The following is a 19,595-nucleotide window of genomic DNA, read 5'->3' as shown; positions in this document are numbered from 1 at the left end:
CTTAAATGTTTTTCCTCTAAAATAATTCCATGCCTCATTTATTTTTATTTATCATTGTATTTTTATTGTTGCAACATTCCATGACATTTTAAATAATATCATATTTTTCCAATAATTAATTTAATATCGACTCGGGTCCCTGATTCAGTTTTTATTAAATCATTTATCTTTGTTGCTCAAAAGGTAAAACCTTTTTTTTTTTTCTTTTTTTTTTTTACCTCAAAACTCAAAAAAAAAAGAAAAAAGTGTATGTCTATAGTAAATAAACTGCAGGTTTATTCCACTGACTGGGAAACGGGATTTGGCTCATTAGCATTTAAATGACATCACCAGCTAATGAGAGCAAGTTAATTTCCATCAGTTTATATGTAAATATCCAGAATCAACAACCATTCCTGTCGCCAACCGTTTTAGAAGGATAGGCATCAGTATAGTAGACCACACAGCTGTTGCCCATTTTAATGTCATGATCAGGCTTGTTCCATAATTAGACTCTCTTCACATTAAATGTTACTGAAGAACATTTAATTAGTTCAACTAATCAAGAATCCCAAAGGACAAACCTCTTGATGTCCAGTGTAAAATCTGTGTCCTGAAGTAACACTAGTTGCGATCAACTGCTATAAATAACTAAAGGTTTGTGAGTACAGTCGGCCTGTGCTTTGTCTTATCAGGCTGAGTGAACCGCTGATCTTGCAGCTCTTATCAGTTGCACAATGCAAATGAGGCGAGTCCTCAGGGTGCAGTTTTTGCCTGTTCACCTCAGGAAGGTGAGGAGGAGGGGAGGAAACAAGGCAGGGTGTGACCGCAAAGTATTTCAAACAGAGAGTGTTCCCATGGGCCTCCAGCGCAGCCGTGCTGTCATGTTACACACTTTCCCACCGTCAGCACCATTCACCTGCTCAACCGCTGACAGGAAGCAGAGGTAAGCGTGCGGCTTTACTTGACCTTGGGTGAAATAATGCAATGCCAGCGACTGTGACTTGGCCAATGCAATCTGAGTTTTAAACAAGACGGATGGAGAAAATAAGAAAGTTTCTCTACTGAAAAGCAGAGCTTGTGGAAACCTGCTCTTTTGAGTTTTAAAAAAATGACTGTTATATTAATTCAAAGTTTAAGTTTTTTTTTTATAGTTTTTTGGTCATTTTGGGAAACTATGTTAGTATTAAATTGATTCTTCTTGTATGTTTGCAATGTGACTTGATACTCATTTTGCAGTCATTGTCTTGAGGTTTAAACAAGGCAAATGTAAAAAAAAATGAGATGTACTTTTATGAAAGATGTTTGGAAAGTTTCTCTAATAAAAAAGTAGAGCTTGTGGAAACTTGTCTTTTTAAATCTTGTCAGTTTTAAGACTGAATGGTGCTATTGATTCCAGGTTTTTATGTTTTTTGGGGGCATTTTTAAGTAACTTCATTCATTGATTTGAGTTTTAAGGAGTACTTTTATGTTCAGAAAGCGACTAATGAAAAATAAAGCATGTGGTGTGGAAACTTTTTTGTTTGAACTTTTGGGTTTTCAAATGGGAACGTATATTAATTCTACAGGTTTTTTTGTTGTTGTTTTTTAATATATTTTTAGGAAACTTTAAGTAGATTAACGTCTCTTTGCTTTGGTCTGTTGGTTTTTCTGATCTCTTAAACTGTTTCTTCTTGTTCCTGGGAATACAGTATGTTTGCAATGTGAATAACCTGTAGTAGTCATTTGTGAACAAGACGAATGGAGAAAATAAGGAGGACTTTTAATGCTTGGAAAGTAAAACTTTCAGATTTTGTTTGAGCTTTTGCATTTTAAGACTGGAAGATACTGTCAATTTCAGGTTTTCATGTTGGTTTTTAGGCATTTGAGAAGCTTCAGGGTTTGTTTTGTCTTATAATTAATTAGTAGATTAACATCTCTTTACTTTAAACTCTATTGGTTATTCTGATCTTAGTAAATGTTTAGGCTTGCAATGTGACTTTATACCAATTCTGCAGTCATTGTTTTGAGTTTTAAACAAAACAATGGAGAAAGTAAATAGGACTTTTATAAAATATTAATATAAGACTAATAAATAGTAGAGCAGGTGGAAACCTGCCTGTTTAAGCGTTTTTTGTGTGTGTGTGTGTGTGTTTTTTAGCATTTTGAGAATCTTCAGAGTTCTTTTTTCATATCATCGTTCATAAGTAGATTAATGCCTCTTTGCTCTGATCTTATACATTTCTTTCTTCTTGCTGTTCCTGAAACTGAATCAAAGTTTAATTAAATTTTTTTTAATCAAGATGCTTTTGTTGGTGTGAAAATGTATATAGATGTATATAGATATAGATGGCTGCTCAAAGTAGATGTAAATCTGTGAACTTTAGCTACTGCCAAACACCATTATGTTCTCTTTGAATCTTTAAGCGTTGAAATGAGCGTGTTGTATTTGTTGAAATGTGTCTTAGAAATTGCAAAATGTGTTGTAGTGCTAAAGTGTGAACATTTTTATGTGCTAATGTTGATCAGTTCTTGAATTGGAACTATTGCGTTCAGCTATCCTATAGTTTCTTGTTATCAGAAATGGTTAAGAAAGAAGATAGTGTGGAGGTAATGGGGTTGAAGGGATGGGTGATGATAATTCTGTGTGATCTGTACACGTGGAGGCAGCCCTGTTTACTCTTGTCTTGTTCTTGTTCAAACAGACTATGAGCTCTTTGTAATGTTAAGTTGACATGGTGTTCTGGTGGTTCTCATTTTGTGTGTGTCTATATATACAGTACAGACCAAAAGTTTGGAAACATTACTATTTTTAATGTTTTTGAAAAGTTTCTTCTGCTCATCAAGCCTGCATTTATTTGATCAAAAATACAGAAAAAAACTGTAATATTGTTAAATATTATTACAACTTAAAATAATAGTTTTCTATTTGAATATACTTAAAAAAAAAAAATTTATTCCTGTGATGCGAAGCTGAATTTTCAGCATCATTACTCCAGCCTTCAGTGTCACATGTAACATCCAGTCTATCACATGATCATTTAGAAATCATTCTAATATTCTGATTTATTATGAGTGTTGGAAACCGTTCTGCTGTCTAATATATTTGATGAATAAAAGGTTAAAAAGAACTGCATTTATTAAAAATAAAATAAAAATTCTAATAATATATATTCTACTAATATATTTTCTTTACTATCACTTTTTATCAATTTAACACATCCTTGCTGAATAAAAGTATTGATTTTATTTTAAAAAAAAGAAAGAAAAAAAGAATTACTGACCAGTAGTGTATATTGTTATTACAAAATATTTATATTTTAAAAACAGTTTTTTTTTTTTTTTTTTTTTTTTACTTTTTTTTCATCAAAGTATCCTAAAAAAGTATCATGTTCGGAAAAATATTAAGCAGCAGAACTGTTTCCAACTTTGATAATGAATCATCATATTAGAATGATTTCTAGAGGATCATGTGATAATGATCCTAAAAATTCAGCTTTGCATCACAGAAATAAATGATAATTTAAAGTATAAAATTAAAAACCATTATTTTAAATTGTAAGAATATATCACAATATTACATTTTTTTTCCTGTATTTTTGATCAAATAAATGCAGGCTTGATGAGCAGAAGAAACTTCTTTCAAAAGCATAAAAAATAGTAATGTTTCCAAACTTTTGGTCTGTACTATATATATATATATATATATATATATATATACATTTTTTAAAATAATGTTTTAAATTTATTACAAAATTAAGTTGTTGGGGCAAAGAGATGCATCACAGCACTACAAATCCTTGAATAACCACTTGATTTCCTTTCAGTTGGCTAAGTTTTGTGAAGTCATTTGTCAGGTGCATATGCAAATATTTTACTGCACAGTTTAATATCTCAAAACCTGCTTTGCAGGATAGATTAATAGCCCAGTTTAGACCGTGTGAAACTTGAATTTAAGATAACCCAGGATTACGTTATTTTTCAGTCTGTGACATACCTTCGATTGTGGTAATCTCATTAATATTTCCATCTATAGAGAATTTGTTTTCCTTGTATATGAAAGCTAATATTTGGCTGGTACTTAACTTGGGTGTGAAGTGCTGTTAATGTGTAATTAACTAAATGGATCTGAAATCAACACAATAACATGTAGATTCACACCAGCTCTACTTGTATTCCCAGATCAGGTGTGTGTAGGTGCATAAGCTTGTGGTTTTGCCCCAGGTCAGCATCGCCCCTATCAAACACTGTTTTTAGTAACAGCAGAGCTGTTTTGTCATCAACACAACACATTTTGTGAATCATTTGTTAAGGCTTAGAAATTGATCATATAGCCCAGCTACAGAATCTCAAGCATTTTAACACATACAGTATAGTCTTTACGTTATATGAATATGATTTTTTTAAATGTCATTAAAATAGTACTTTCATTGAAAATTTTGTTGAAGGTTTAAATGCAGGAGAATCCTGTAAAACATTCATGGAAGTTTTGGTTTTCAAATCCACAGCGCTGTGTAAGCCTTTTGTTTTATTATCACGAATGCTTATATGACTCATTTAATTCTGCAATTCAATGACTTGCAAATTCTCTATTTAGTGCATAAATGTTTATCATACTTTTGCAATGAAAATATTGTCTTTTATATGATGAGATTACAATATTATTTTATGATTATTCTACTATTACCCTCTTTGTTTGTTAGTGAAGTTTTGTAAATCCATAATAAATATTTATGAGTTCCCTATAAACTTTAATACTGTTTAGTGACGTATGCTACAGTGAAATGTTTAGTACTGTACATAACGGTATGTATAGGATATCTATTATCAATAAAGAGGAAAAAAGATTAAGATGCATCAAAATGTACAACATTTTCTCATTCTCAGGCCATCCAAGATGAAGGTAGATGAGTTTTTCTTCATCAGAACCGATTTGGAGAAATGTAGCATTGCATTACTTCCTCAGCAATGTGAAGTGAATGGGTGCCGTCAGAATGAGAGTCCAAACAAGCTGATAAAAACATCACAAAAATCCACACCACTCCAGTCCATCAGTTAATGACTTATGAAGCAAAAAGCTGCATGTTTGTAATGTTTTTATCAGTTGTTAAGATTTTCTTTCTGACGGCACTGTGCCTGTGTTCACCAGATCACGTCATGATTGGGACGTTTAGTGAGTGGCTGTGGTGGGACCGGCTGTGGCTGCCGGGGAACCTCACGTGGGATGATCTCAAAGACGAGGAAGGGCTCATCTACGCTAGAGCACCCCACCTCTACATCACTGTGCCATTCGCTTTGGTCTTCCTTGTAGTCAGATACATGTTTGAAAGGTGAGTCAGTTGAGGAATTTCTGTGACTATGTTGCAAGAAATGGAAATTTGATCAATTAGGCCAGCGTGAGAATTTGTGAAAGATCTTTTTTTTGCAATAAATGTTATCAGTGTTGGAGAACTTTTCAAGATACAAAGCTTATTTTAAATAAAATTACCCTTTTGATATATTTATGACGTTTTAAATAAAACAAACATTACTGGAGTACTTTTTTGTTAAGTTCCTCACAAAACCGATATATGAAATATAATTTTGCTTCACAGGATGGGTGTAAAAATGCTTCAGGGATGATTTATACTTGGAACTCAATGTTGAGAATTGCATATAATCAAAAATGTTAATCTAAATCTACCGTCTGTCTTTTTAGGTTGATAGCGACACCACTCGCAGCTTTGCTTGGCGTTACAGAGAAAACCAGATACAAAGTGGAGCACAATTATGTTCTTGAACGTTATTTCATTACAAAATCAAAACATCCAGGACAGGTAACATCTTTTACTCTCACTCAACAATGTCACAGATCCACATCATATTCAAAGTCGCCTTTGGCTTGGTCACCGTTTTAGACATTAAAGTGCCCCTATTATGGTTAATGAAAGGTTAATTTTTTGGTTTTAGGAGTCCCCAAAAACAGGTTGACATGCATGCAAGGTCAAAAAACATGCATTTATTTTTACCTTACTTGCTCAATGTTGAACGATTCGTTCAAAGATTCATTTTTCCAAACCTCTCCTTTGCGTGACGCTAATCTGCTGTGATTGGTCCGATTGGTCTCATTTTCATTTCATCTTACCCGTAAAACCTGCTAAAGCATCGCTTGTGAGCGCAGTGCTGCTTTGTGTACAGCGTTGCCGGGGAAACCACAATCTTTACCACTCCAAAAGTGCCACCTAGTGGCAAAGACTGAATTTGCATTTTCATTCAGACCAATGCGAAAAGACCAACAAGTGGGTGGGCAGTATGCTAATGTTTCATGATGACATCAGCATGAAATGGCTTGTTATTCATTTTAAAATCGACTCATTTAAATGATTCAGAGTCGACTCTTTCTTTTGAGAGAGAATAACTTTATACACGGTGCACTTTCAGATTTAAAACTTTGCAGGAGGTTTTCATCACTTAGAGCTGTGTTAATGCATGAATGCTAAGTTTCAAAAATCCATAATAGGGGCTCTTTAAGACAAGATCTGCAAAATTTATTTGGAAACTTTAATTGAACTAAGATCCATCTAGATCACACATTTAGAAATGTTAAAAAAAAATATATATATATATTTTTAGCCTAAATATATTTGTAGGTATTGAATTTTATTACAGTATTTTTCTGACTATAAGTCGCACCTGAGTATAAGTTGCATCAGTCCAAAAATACGTCATGATGAGAAAAAAAACATATATAAGAAGCACTGGACTATAAGTCGCATTCATTTAGAACCAAGAACCAAGAGAAAACATTACCATCTACAGCCATGAGGGGGCGCTCTATGCTGCTCAGGAGCACTCAGCAACATTAGAGCGCCCTCTCGCGGCTGTAGACGGTAATGTTTTCTCTTGGTTCTTTCTCTCGGTTCATGTCAAATGAATTTTGATAAATAAGTTGCACCTGACTATAAGTCGCAGGACCAGCCAAACTATGAAAAAAAGTGTGACTTATAATCTGGAAAATACGGTACTTGAATATTTATTCAATTGTGTACCCCGTTTGTAAATTTGATACACTTGAAAATGCGTCAGTAAATCTGGCAAATCTATGAATTTATTTACTGATTTATTTTGGTAACATTATGTAAAATAAAACCAGAATTATGAAGCATAAACTGTAATACTAAAATCAACATGCATCTTTTCTAACAAAAGATCATCTACAAAATATCTCAACCCACTCTTCTACTCTCTTTCATCTCTTATCAGGCAGATATTGATGGCCTGTGCAAAAAATGCAGCTGGTCCAGTAGACAAGTGGAGCGCTGGTTCAGAAGAAGACGAAACCAGGACCGACCTGGGGTTCTGAAAAAATTCAGAGAGGCCAGGTATGAAATATGCATGTAATATGACTTATTACAAGTCTGTCTAGAATTCTGATTGTTCAAATACTGCATTCTGTAGTCAGATATTATCGTATAATGATGATAGTGTTCTTGCATTCTTGTAATTTGGCACAAACAGCATAGCTTTAGCGATGGCAAGCTCATGGAGCTCTAGACACACATGATTTATTTAGGGTTCAGTTGAAGAATTGATTAATTAGTACTCAGATTTGTCAACACCAGCTATCCTTTTATTGTTTGTATCTTGTTTGCATTGTCTTTATTTGACCCTATTGTTTTTAAGAGACTACTGCAAGATTTGGTAAAATTTTCTAGTATGTATTTTTAATTCAATTTTCTATTAGGGTGATTTGTAACATCTTGTCCAGGGACTACGGATGAAAAATAGCCTTTGGCTAATTCTGGTACATTTACAGGAATGCTTTATTAATGTACAATCTCCCTGTCAACTAATTAATTACATAATAAAAAAAAAAGGGTTTGGTTCTCAGGGAATGCATAAGTTTGTAAAATGTAAATGGTGGATGCAACGTTTTTTAATTAAATTGTCCAGTGCTAAATGCATAAACATTAGAAAGCAAAACAAACACATAAGTAAATCATTAATTTTATTTTATAATATTTATTATTTATATATTACATGTTATTTTATTTGTATATTTTGTTTATTTTATAAAGCTGTAAAACACTTTACAGTAGGGTCCCATTTTTTAACATTCATTTGAATGCATTAACTACTACCATTAACCAACAGTGAAGCAATAACATGTCTACAGCATTTATTGACCTTTGTTAATATTAGTTAATAACAATTATCATGATAGTTCACAGTGCATTAACTACAGTTTATGATCTTAAAAATGCAGTAGTAAATGTTAAGATTGACATTTAACCAAGATTATTAAATTCTGCAGAAATATTGTTCACTTTTTCATGTAATTAACAAATGTTTCATGTTTGCTATAAAACACTGTTCCACATACACACAACGCACTGCAGCAGTCATAATACCCAAGTGGTTTCTAATTTGTTGCTGTCTGCTTGTGCTGTGAAGACTAGTGTTGACCAGTTGTTTTGATCTGAATGTAATCCCTGATCACATCTCTGTTGGATTGTCTCTGTAGCTGGCGAATGCTGTTTTATCTGGCAGCGTTCATTGGTGGAATCATAGCCCTGTATGATGTGAGTTTATCCTCTTCTTTAACATATCCTTCTGCATGGCTGAAGTAAGACATATGTGAAAACGATGCCTGTTTTCCTGTTCTGATGATTGACATGATTTTGGCCATTGAAGCTGGTCTGTGATAGAAATCTGATGTATTTGTAACCTCTGACAGATGAGCACTGTGGGAAATACAGTGTTCTCAGTCCTTATGACTCTATTATCCATAATATCTGAAGGCCCCCTCGACCTAGTTTTCAAATTTACTCATAGTTTCTGTAAATCTAAAAACAGTTATTTCAATTCTAATAATTAAAATAATTAAATGTCATAACTAGGGCTCCACGATGTGTCGTTTAAGCATCGATATCGCGATGTACGAATCCACGATAGTCACATCGCAGGATGTGCGATGTAGGCTGTCGTAGTTGATCCGTTATTCATTAACTGTACGGGCCAGCTGCCGGCCCTTGACGAATGGAGAGCACGAGAGAGAGAGAGCGAGAGAGCGTGCACGAGAGAGAGAGAGCGAGAGAGAGAGAGAGAGGGAGAGCGCGCGAGAGAGTGACAAAGACAGAGAGAGAGAGAGAGCGCGAGTGAGCCCCGGCCGCCGCTCACCGTCTTCAAACAACACGAGCGCTGTCTTGCTCTCTCACCCTCGCGCATATCAATTGACACGATGGTGTCTGTTTAAATAATTTAAAATGAGAATGTAAGTGTGCTCACCCCATTTTTTTTAAAGAATATTTTTTATTATATTTCATATATTAATATATATCGCAGAAAAATAAAATATCGCAATGTTATTTTTTCCCAATATCATGCAATCCTAGTCATAACTGTATTTTGTTTAAGCTCTTAAAACACTCTTAATGTTCTCTTTAAGCTATGAATTTACCGTATTTTTCGGACTATACGTCGCACCTGAGTATAAGTTGCATCAGTCCAAAAATAAGTAATGAGGAAAAAACATATATAAGTCGCACTGGACTATAAGTCGCATTTATTTAGACCCAAGAACCAAGAGGAAACATTACCGTCTACAGCCGCGAGAGGGCGCTCTATGTTTTCAGTGTAGGCTACAGGAGCACTGAGCAGCATAGAGCACCCTCTCGCGGCTGGAGACGGTAATGTTTTCTATTGGTTCATTTCTCTTAGTTAATTTCCCTTGGTTCATGTCAAATTAATTTTGATAAATAAGTCGCACCTGACTATAAGTCGCAAGACCAGCCAAACTATGAAAAAAAAGTGCGACTTATAGTCCGGAAAATACAGTACATGACTTTTCCAGCCAACGTGATTTAAAGATAAAAATTTTAAACATATTTGTACTTTCTATTTTTGTGTGTGTGTTTGACATTGGACTTTTCCAGGTCTAAAAAAAGAAAATCGCACTTTTAAAATTAGGTCTCCTTGCATATCCATTTTCAAAAACCGTAGGAACCCGGTTTTGAACAGAAAACACAGTTGTGGATAAACAGCTGTTGAGAGGTCAAATTAAAATAAAAAATATTTTTTATTTTAATTTAAGTTATCTTGAGGCCCCCTTGGAACTCTGCAGAGGCCCCTTTATTGAGAACCACTGCATTATGGGATTTCCACAAGTGTTTAGAATTCTTCGTGTTTGGATTGTGCCTGTGATGCCTTAAAACGACACCTAAGTAGGCAGCATAGTAGGTTTTAGAACACAGCCACCTTGCAGATCCAAAAACTGTCATAAGTAAAAAGCCAATGTTCTGTGTTCCATAAAGTTGAATATTGATTTGTCTGTTTATGACAGAAACCCTGGTTTTATAATTTGCGGGAGGTGTGGAATGGCTATCCCAGACAGGTATGTTCCAGTCTTCAGATCTTTCATTTGCTTGTATTTGTTCCAAGGGATATTTTATCGTTCATATCATCTGCACTAATAAGAGCAGGCGAGATATTGTTCACTTTGACCCTGCCCTGATAAAGGGTTCACGCAACACTCAAATTTATGGCACGGCTAATAAATAAGGCCGATAATAAGGCTCACGCTATAGTTCCAAATCAAACATGGCCATATTTAGAAGAAAGATGTCTTTTTTTGGCCCAGCTGAAGGTTTATTTTGGAACCGTTCACACTCGTTATGTGCGTTCCAGGTTGCAATCAAAAGAACAGTGATGTCATTCAGATTGGCAGGCAAAAACTAGAATAATCACTCCAAAAAAAAGAGCCGTCTTCAAACTCCCGCCGCGTCAAAGCACAATGAATTGCATCAAATTCACATTGAGTTATAGCTCGGATCAATCAGAGTCTTTTACTTTTTCCATCATAAAAATGTAACGTGGTCATCTCTTGTTAATGTGCATGTTTCTGAGAGCTTATTGCTGTGTTTTTGCTCCTGCAGTCCATGCTGGAGTCTCAGTATTGGTATTATATTTTGGAGATGGGCTTCTATTTGTCGCTAGTGCTCAGAATAACCTTCGACGTCAAACGAAAGGTGAGGATCATGTGACATCACACCATCTTTTAACTACATGAAATCTTTTAAATTATATTTCAAACCGTTTCATCTGAGCTTAACCATTTATCACAAGACCTGAATTAAACATGTGATCATTATTTACACAATGAAAGCTATCGTTATCGATCATTTAAAACCAGATTTTTTTTTTGCCGTTTTTTTTTATCTCATCTACATTTTCTCTGTCACTGAGAATGATTGTGAAAACTTTCTGTGAATGTTTCTGGTATATATTTATTTCAGGACTTTAAAGAGCAGATCATCCATCATTGGGCCACACTGACACTGTTGGCTTTCTCCTGGTGTGGGAACTACATCCGGGTTGGGACCCTAGTCATGCTCATTCACGATTCCTCCGACATTCTTTTAGAGGTTAATTATACATTAAATATTTTATTTGATTATTCTTTATTGTATTTTTAACCATTTACACTTTTAAAAATAAAGGTGCTTCTAATGTTCCATCACATCACAAAAAACTATTCAGTCAAAGGGTCTTTAAAGAACCATCTCTTTTTTACCTTTTTATAATTTGAAGAACCTTCTTTTGCCACAAAGAACCCTTTGTGAAATGTCAAAAACAGTGATGTCTCACCTTGCTCTCAGGCAAAATACAACTTTAGTATAAACATGCTCTAGAATGAGAAATTATGAGAATGAGCTACTGGTTATTTAAAAAGAGACAAATCTTCCAATATGTCACTCAAAAAAATTCAGTTTCCGTAGGGAATAAATTTGTCCCATTTAATGTACTGTAAGTGTTTATGAATGTCTGAAAAATGTAGAGTCGCAATTAAATGCTGCAAACTGAACAACTGATGTTCTTATTGGTTTCATATGATCGTTATATAGTGAGAAACTATAGTTTTTGTTAATGTTTGGAATTCGTTTTTATTTTTGAATTAGTTATTTTTATATTATGTTTTCATTAAAATTTTTGTTAGTTTTTTTTTGTTGAAATTATTTTATACTAGTTTTTGTTTGTTTTAAATAAGGCTATATATTTATATTAATTCAATAGTATAAACATTTTAGGTTTAGTTTTAGTTATCGTAGTACATAGTTAAACTAAATCAAATGAGCTAAAATACAAAAAAAAAAAAAAAGCTTAATTTTATTTCAAATAATAAAAGACTGTATAGTTTTAGTTAACTGCAAAAACCCTGGTTGACACTGTATGAACTCCACGTGCTTTTTATTTTTTTGTGTTATTTCTCCTCAGTCTGCTAAGATCTTCAACTACGCCAAATGGGAAAGCACATGCAACGGCCTCTTTGTGGTATTTGCTGCTGTCTTCATAGTCACACGACTCATAATCTTTCCATTTTGGTGAGAATAATGTGTGTGACTATTATTTCCAAGCTCTGATAAAGAGTTTTACATAACATGCATGCATTATTTGTTTAAAAACTGTGTCGGTCTCATGCATATTTATTCCAGGATCATTCACTGCACATGGGTTTATCCTCCCGACTATTACCCGCCATTCTTTGGATATTACTTTTTTAACTTCATGCTTGTCATCCTGTTGATGCTGCACATATTCTGGGCATATCTTATTCTACGCATGGTGAAGATGTTTCTTTTTGGAAGTGTAAGTTCTTCTTTTATATTTGGGAATTACTTCATTTTTCTTTTTCAAATTGTCTTATTTGAATGGTCTCACGTTACATTGGGTTAGCAAATAATTTTGGGTAGTGGTATATTTTTTTTTATTTCTCACTGTACATTTGTAAACCCTGGGTTAACTTTCTTTTTGCATATTTATGTTTAATAACATCGATTGGAGAAATAGGTGACTTGTGTTTGTATTTTGAATGTGCAAATCTCATGAATATTTAATGAGAAAGCAGTGAAGCAGTTTATGATCGCTTGTCTGTTTCTAAACTACTCACTCTAACATTCTCTATAATTTTATTTTTTTGGCACCACAGATCGTTGGAGTGGATCTTCATAACTGAGGGTTAAAAGCATCGCTAACACCTTATCAAATTATAAGTGTGAAACACTGCTTTACCCGAGGTTAAAAAGACATTAACTCAGGGTTATGCAATGTGTGAAAGGCCCTGAATACATTATACAGTACATTCATTTACAAGATGGTTGCAGGCGTAGTGGATCTGAATGACTCAAAAATAAGTGTAATGAAGTGCATTTATGCAGCCCGTAGGTCATATGTTACTAACAAATACCATTAATGCTGTTACCTTACCACCTTCGGGCTAGTTATCAATCATCTAAACAGACACAACCGACATTGTATGGCTTTAACAAGTCATAAAACTATGGCAGTTGTGCAGTCGGAAAGTCCTGGATGCACTGAACTATTTAATTTTATAAGTTTCTGACTAAAGCTGTTTTAAAGAAGCATTGTCTATTTGTTTACACTGTCTTGTGATATATGGTTATGGTTTAGGTCAGGGCTCCCTGTTGCAACAGCAGCATACTCCTTTAGGAAACACTGCCTTGATTCATACGAAACACACTCAAACAAAGATGCATATAATATCAGTTATAGACAAAGCCACCCTGCATGAATTATACTCTAAACTGAAACGACGACACAAGCTTGTAGCGGTGACCGAGTGATCCAGGTCTGTGCCGTTGTTCTGTTATTTCCAATTACACTGGCGTTCTGATTAAAATCAGCCCTGCCAGCCTGTAGTTAGTGCTCTATTGTTTTCACTCCAGCTCGGTCTATTGAAAAAGGTGAGCCATAATTTGAGAGTGATTGCACTGGCAGCGTACATGATCTCTCACAAATGCGCAGCGGATGAGGGATGCCAGATTCAATCGCTTCCCTGCTCCACGTACCTGCAGCCTGTTGCTCAAAGGGACCTAATTAGTCGTGATCTAGTACACATCAGACTGTTCGGATTCATGCTATGGATGATGGATTGTGTTTCTGCGTGTCTGGTTTCTACAAATGGCTCGTTAGGTTAATGTTTCTAGGCCGGCCGTATTTTCAGATGTCTTCGATTTTGGCTTTCTGAAGTACATCAAGTTCAAAGATTGGCGTGTTTATTGTTTGATTATTAAATGTTGTCTAAGCTAAGGACCAGTAAACCTGCTGTTTGTATATGGATCATACTTTGGATTAGTGATATTAAACAAACTTGCTTGTGAAAACCACTCATCCATTTAGCAACCACACAGAAGCAACCTGGCGTAGTTTTGCATGGATAAACACCACTCAAATTCTCTTTCTTGAATTCTGTTTTAGCTGTTGTGCTGAATATGAATGGTTATTATTTTTTTAACTCTGCCCCTTTTCTGAACTTAAATCATCTGCTTGAATATTCACATCTGTAAGCAACTAATTTGGCGCATGTTTTGGGTTTCTCCAAAGGGATGATTTGCTTGGGTAAACACAATTTTTCATTCTCAGGCTCTGTTTTAAAAATAAAAGAGCCTGTTTTAGATATTGTGTTGACTAAATACATTTTGAACTCTTTTTCCTAATATTCTTTTTTTGATAGTTAACTAAAGATGAGAGAAGCGACAATGAGGAAGAGGATGGTGAAACCAGTGTAACTGAGGACAATGACGGACATGGGAAAGTGACCAATGGCTGTAGAGGAGGAGGTGGGGCTAATCATCACTGACACCTCTTCTCTCAAACTGTAAAGGACTTTGAATCGCCCTCAGGGATGTGAGAAGCCAAAAACATATATTTGATTTATTGTCACGCAGAGAATGTGCCAGAAACCTGTCAAAACAAATTGCATCTTTTAATAATGCTGAAAAAAACCCTCGTTTTATTTCCCCACTCGGCTTCACTGGAGACGACTTGCTGTGTGTCTTGGCTGCTTCAAAACCTTTTCCCCCCTTTCAACTAAAACTGTTTTTCATTATGGCACAAGATCACATGGGTAATTATGAAGGAACACTCCTCGTAAGTTTTAATAGACTCCTCATTGTTTTTGAAGCTCAAAGATCACGTCACACTGGCTGCTCTCGCTGTCTGGCATCACCCATCGTGCTGTTGAGATTTACATCAACCTCTGCTGTCCAGCTTAGCCTCTAGTGAGAACTAATAAGATGAGATTTCAAGTTTGTTTCATGCAAGAGATTTTGAAGCAGAACATCAACTTTTATATCACTTTAACCTCTCGCAGGCATCGTTTTCTTTTCTTTTTACGCCGTCTCTACACTGAACTTTGTTTCTTGAAAGAGTTTTTTTTTTGTCAGTGCATTTTCAGAAAATTTTTGATGGCTGGAAGTCACTGAGTCTCTGTACTGCTGGTTTCTAGTATGCATTTCTATGCTTACTTGGCATCTGCACTCAAAGAATGTTATTTCAAATTACCAGCTGTCATTGAAAATGAAAGACTTCCGGTCTATAGTCAGTGTTAATGTATCACATCCATCCATCTTGGCCTCAATACAAATCGGATTCAAGAATTTTTTTTTTTTTTTTTGAAATGCATTCTAAATTCAGCTGATGTTCAGAATAGTGCACAACCCTTTTTCAGCTGTTGCTCTATTAAGACAGAAGTTGAAGTAGAATGGTTTTGATACATCGCTCGCATCCAGTGTAGACACGGTTTTATAGGATATTACAGTATGGATGTGACTTAAAACTACCTAAGTATATCTCAAGAATGGTGTTAAATAAGAGATTTTTTTTGAATATGTCTTTAATATGTTTCAGGCTATTTAATTAGTATGAAATGAAATGTGTATGAGAGAATGATGAATGAATGAAAGCCAGGCCTTTGCAAATACATTTTTTATGACAAGTAATTTTTTTCTTGTCTGGGGTTATGCACAGACCCAGAGATCATCAGAGATACTTTTGAGAATGTTGTATGCACTGAAAGTGTAAAGGAATTAAGGATTTTTTTTTAATGTTTCATTCTAATTTTATTGTAATAAAGATTTAGATCCAATATTTCAGTATGCCAGTTTTCTAATGCTCTTCAGATCTTTAGTTAATGTTCATCTAAATAGCTAGGAATGTCATTTATTGTCATGTTTTACATGTTTCTACAGACTCCCAGGTTGAAAACCCAGAATCTGCTCAAATAGATATTATCAACATATTACAATATTTTAGATGTTTAATTTTCGATCACATGTGATAATTGTTTGTGTGAAAGATAATTTCCAAGTTGCTGTTGAATATTCAATTCAGTGAAACTACTGAATATTGATATCAATTGGTATTCATAAAAGCAGCTCAAAAAGCAGTTGTTTAAATCTTTCCACTGTTCTAAACCTCATTTATAAGTTTTAAGCAACATGGCGGTGGAGTAAACAACAACAGAAATGCTATTTAATTTGTGGGTGAACAGTCTCTGTAAAATCAGTTTGTGTAAATGGCACTCGAGCATCTTAATGTCATAATGAAACAACAGACTGGCTCTTTAAACTCACTGGCACTAAGCAAGTGTTTTTTACTTCCTCTGTTGACTACTAGGGGGAGCAATTGACCACACTCCTGTCTTGTGTAGGAAGCACAGAACTTGTTCTACAGTGTCAAATCAAAATGAAACCTTCTAAATGGGCATCATTTTTGGTGTCACAATACGTTTTATGCTTGCTTTCATTATGGTGCTTCCAGTGTGGATCCAGGCCTTCTGGTGTTTTCATGCAGGTAATATTTTATTGTGCTTTAACTGATGACCACCAGAACAAAGCCTCACATCCTAAACACGATTTGGCTACCATTAGTGGTCTTTGCTGAAGTATAAGTATCACCAATACTGTAGCTCATCCTCAGCTGTGTATTGACATACATCTAATATTTGTGAGGCATGCAATTAACTTTCTAAACAATTATATTTTTCATGTTTTTTGAAAGGTAAAATTCACACGCTTAAACTGAAAGAAGGACAGTGATATCAGAGACACCTGATGGTGGTCTCTTATGACTTCTGCCCAGTTGTGGCTCATCTGAAAGGACAGATGGGGTAGACCCAAAATATTAAGCCCAAACATAGATCTATAGAAACTGAATTAATACCTTTTTTTCATAAACAAAAATTTTATATGATAAAGTGAGCAGGTTATATTAAAATTTAAGGTATGGCTTCGGCAGGCATGTATTATAATCCTAAACATGACAGACAGAGCCTGATCCTTTCTGAGCTCTACAGCGCCCCTCATTCTTCCAGTGTAAGCCTGTGGTGAGAAATGGAACTGCAGCGCGCTCTGATTTAGAACCATGGTTCAGATTTGAGACTGTCGCTTGTTTTCACTTTACGTTACGTAAACCTCGCTCTAGATCAAGACAATATCAGTCAGTTTAAACTATGTGTATATTAGTCCGCATCAGGTCAGCAAGAAATAAGGAGAAATGCAAGAAATGAGATTATGTTTTATTTAATTTGAAAGAAATAAACAGTACGGTAACACAGTAACACCAGTGACACAATGAATCACAATGAGTCAAAGTGACATACATAAGACCTGATATACTGATCTTCACTGGTGTTACCCATAAGGAAGGTAACACCAGTGACAATTTTCATGAAAAAGCATTTTACAAAATGTCTGCTGTAAGGTATCAAACCATATGTTTTCAATCATTGCATACTCACTAAATTAAGTAGTTTAATCCATTTTTATTATAGGTTTTTTTTTTTTTTTTTTTTTACAATTCCCTAACAATAAATAGGTCATACCAGTGACGTCAACTAAAAGCTTCATATGAAATCGTGAGTTAAATGAGAATTTCTTACAATTGAAAAGAAGTCAAGTGATGTCTTCAGTGTGATTTTTATTACAAAATTACAGTTTTTTTTTTTTTTTTCAAACGGTAACAACAGCGACACAAATCCTGGGGACCACTGTTTTCACGATATATTTTATAAAATTTATTAAGCATTTTATTTTATTATGCCATTTATATCATATATTTGATAGTTATGAATAAATTTTTGTAATTTAAATGGTAGAAAACCTTGATTTTGACTGCAAAATAAAGCACTTTCCCTGTGTACATGGCAGTGGGGACAAGCAGTTTTGTGGTTCTTGGGATTCTTTATGATTAATTAAAAACAAATATCGCCACATTTATGATGCAAGAACATTTAATTGTTTAAATAACACATTGTTTTATTAATTAAAATTTCTGAGGCAATAAATACTAATTCTAAGATAGCATTCTGTGTATTGCATGTGTTGTGTGTACTAAAAGACTGTCAATCAACATTTTGGCAACAACCTTTGCCAAAAGTTTTCTACGTGTCTTCATTAATTAGAATATAATGCCTACAAAATGTTTATCATAAACTAGTGATAGGACCCTAAATGTATGGTCAGGATCTGCTACTGCTTGGGCCAGTAGGCAATCATCCAGAAGAAACTGCTTTGCAACATCCCAAAATACCCAGAACACCTAGGCAATCATTTAGACACAGACATATTTTTTTAGTGCATTGCTATAGTGTAGCTAGAGAATTGAGTGTTTCTGGGTGATTCAGTGATTAGAAATCTCTGTGCAGTATTACTGCTAATAGTACACTCCCTTCAAATGAACCAGAGACTTATTTTGCTGTAATGTCTGTGCTCAGATATCATCATAGCGCCGCTATATCCAGCCTTGATAATTCTGCCATGGCCGTCACTCATTACGGGCCACTTGGCTGTGCCTGCGGCCTCGCTATCCACAGGAAGCAGCAGTAACTCCTCTGTGGTGCTTTGGCAAAGAGGAATGAGAAATCAAAGCACTTGAAATAGGATTAAAGCCTCTGCTGACCTACTCTAATGAACTGTATCCACTCGCAAGAGCTCCGTTCTCAGGGTATGGACTGCTAATATATGGGTTCTGGTTGAAAGAGAATCCACAGAATTAATGCAATGTAGATTGTTCTTACACCAAAAAATAGTTTAGCTCTAATGTGTAATTCAGAACTCAACACCCGAGCAACTGCATGGCATAACTTTTAAAATGTATCACAGAAAACATTATGCAATGCATTTATGTTTTGTTTTTCTTATTGCATATTGCCACTGGGCTTATTGTCACAAATGCAAAAGCCTATTTGTGTTAGACTGCATGAATTGCACTGAGCTCACATAGTTTTGGTCTTTTAGTCACTGTAAATGGGCTATTTATGGAAAATATTGATCCTACTCTACAATATCACTGCTTTGTGTGTGTTGACCACTAAATATCTAACATTCAAAATGACCATTTATAGCTCAGTATATTATAATAATCCAGTACTTAAATCAATACTCAAACATAACGTTATCCAGGTCTACACATGCTCTACATTAGTAATAATGCATCACATCTGTTGTTTCTAAAACTGATGAGGCACAATTAAAGCAACCAGGCATTGCCAGCATACGCCATGGAGATGGTATCCTGTCATATAAGAATTCACAATAAGTCTTCGCTTACGATAAAGCGATGGAAAATTGTCTGTGTCAGGTCTATGTTATTTTAATTTCTAGATCTAATTGATTTTGATTATTCAGGTTCATGCTGAGTGAAGTCTTTAATATATAATGGCAAATAACATTTATGTCATTATTTTGACTGCAGGAGGTTTTAAATTACAGCATTAAGGTTTGGTGTGACTGTGTTTAAGTGATTTAAACATATTGTTTATAGAATTTATTAGACGTTTTATTAAAAAGGAACTGCACAGT

General features: G+C 34.7%; 1 protein-coding gene across 1 annotated transcript; it reads left to right on the top strand.

Annotated features, from left to right (window-relative positions):
* Positions 1 to 238: 238 nt before the first annotated feature.
* On the top strand, positions 239 to 15,882 carry cers3a (ceramide synthase 3a). Its single transcript, XM_059527482.1, has 11 exons — positions 239 to 925; positions 5,108 to 5,288; positions 5,657 to 5,774; positions 7,201 to 7,319; positions 8,462 to 8,519; positions 10,280 to 10,330; positions 10,872 to 10,964; positions 11,232 to 11,360; positions 12,211 to 12,317; positions 12,429 to 12,582; positions 14,468 to 15,882. Exons 2-11 carry the CDS (start codon positions 5,116 to 5,118, stop codon positions 14,591 to 14,593), a joined length of 1,128 nt encoding a protein of 375 aa, XP_059383465.1. The 5' UTR covers positions 239 to 925; positions 5,108 to 5,115; the 3' UTR covers positions 14,594 to 15,882.
* The last annotated feature ends 3,713 nt before the right edge of the window (positions 15,883 to 19,595 follow it).

The sequence above is a fragment of the Carassius carassius genome, chromosome 3 (assembly GCF_963082965.1).
Source record: "Carassius carassius chromosome 3, fCarCar2.1, whole genome shotgun sequence".
Classification (NCBI taxonomy): domain Eukaryota; kingdom Metazoa; phylum Chordata; class Actinopteri; order Cypriniformes; family Cyprinidae; genus Carassius; species Carassius carassius.
This window is presented reverse-complemented; position numbering and strand designations above follow the sequence as displayed.

Coding starts and splice junctions, on each gene's coding strand:
- cers3a (XM_059527482.1), top strand. CDS start 5,116: ATGATTGGGACGTTTAGTGAGTGGCTGTGGTGGGACCGGCTGTGGCTG. Junction 7,320..8,461: donor AAAAAATTCAGAGAGGCCAG/GTATGAAATATG, acceptor TTGTCTCTGTAG/CTGGCGAATGCTGTTTTATC. Junction 8,520..10,279: donor GAATCATAGCCCTGTATGAT/GTGAGTTTATCC, acceptor TGTTTATGACAG/AAACCCTGGTTTTATAATTT.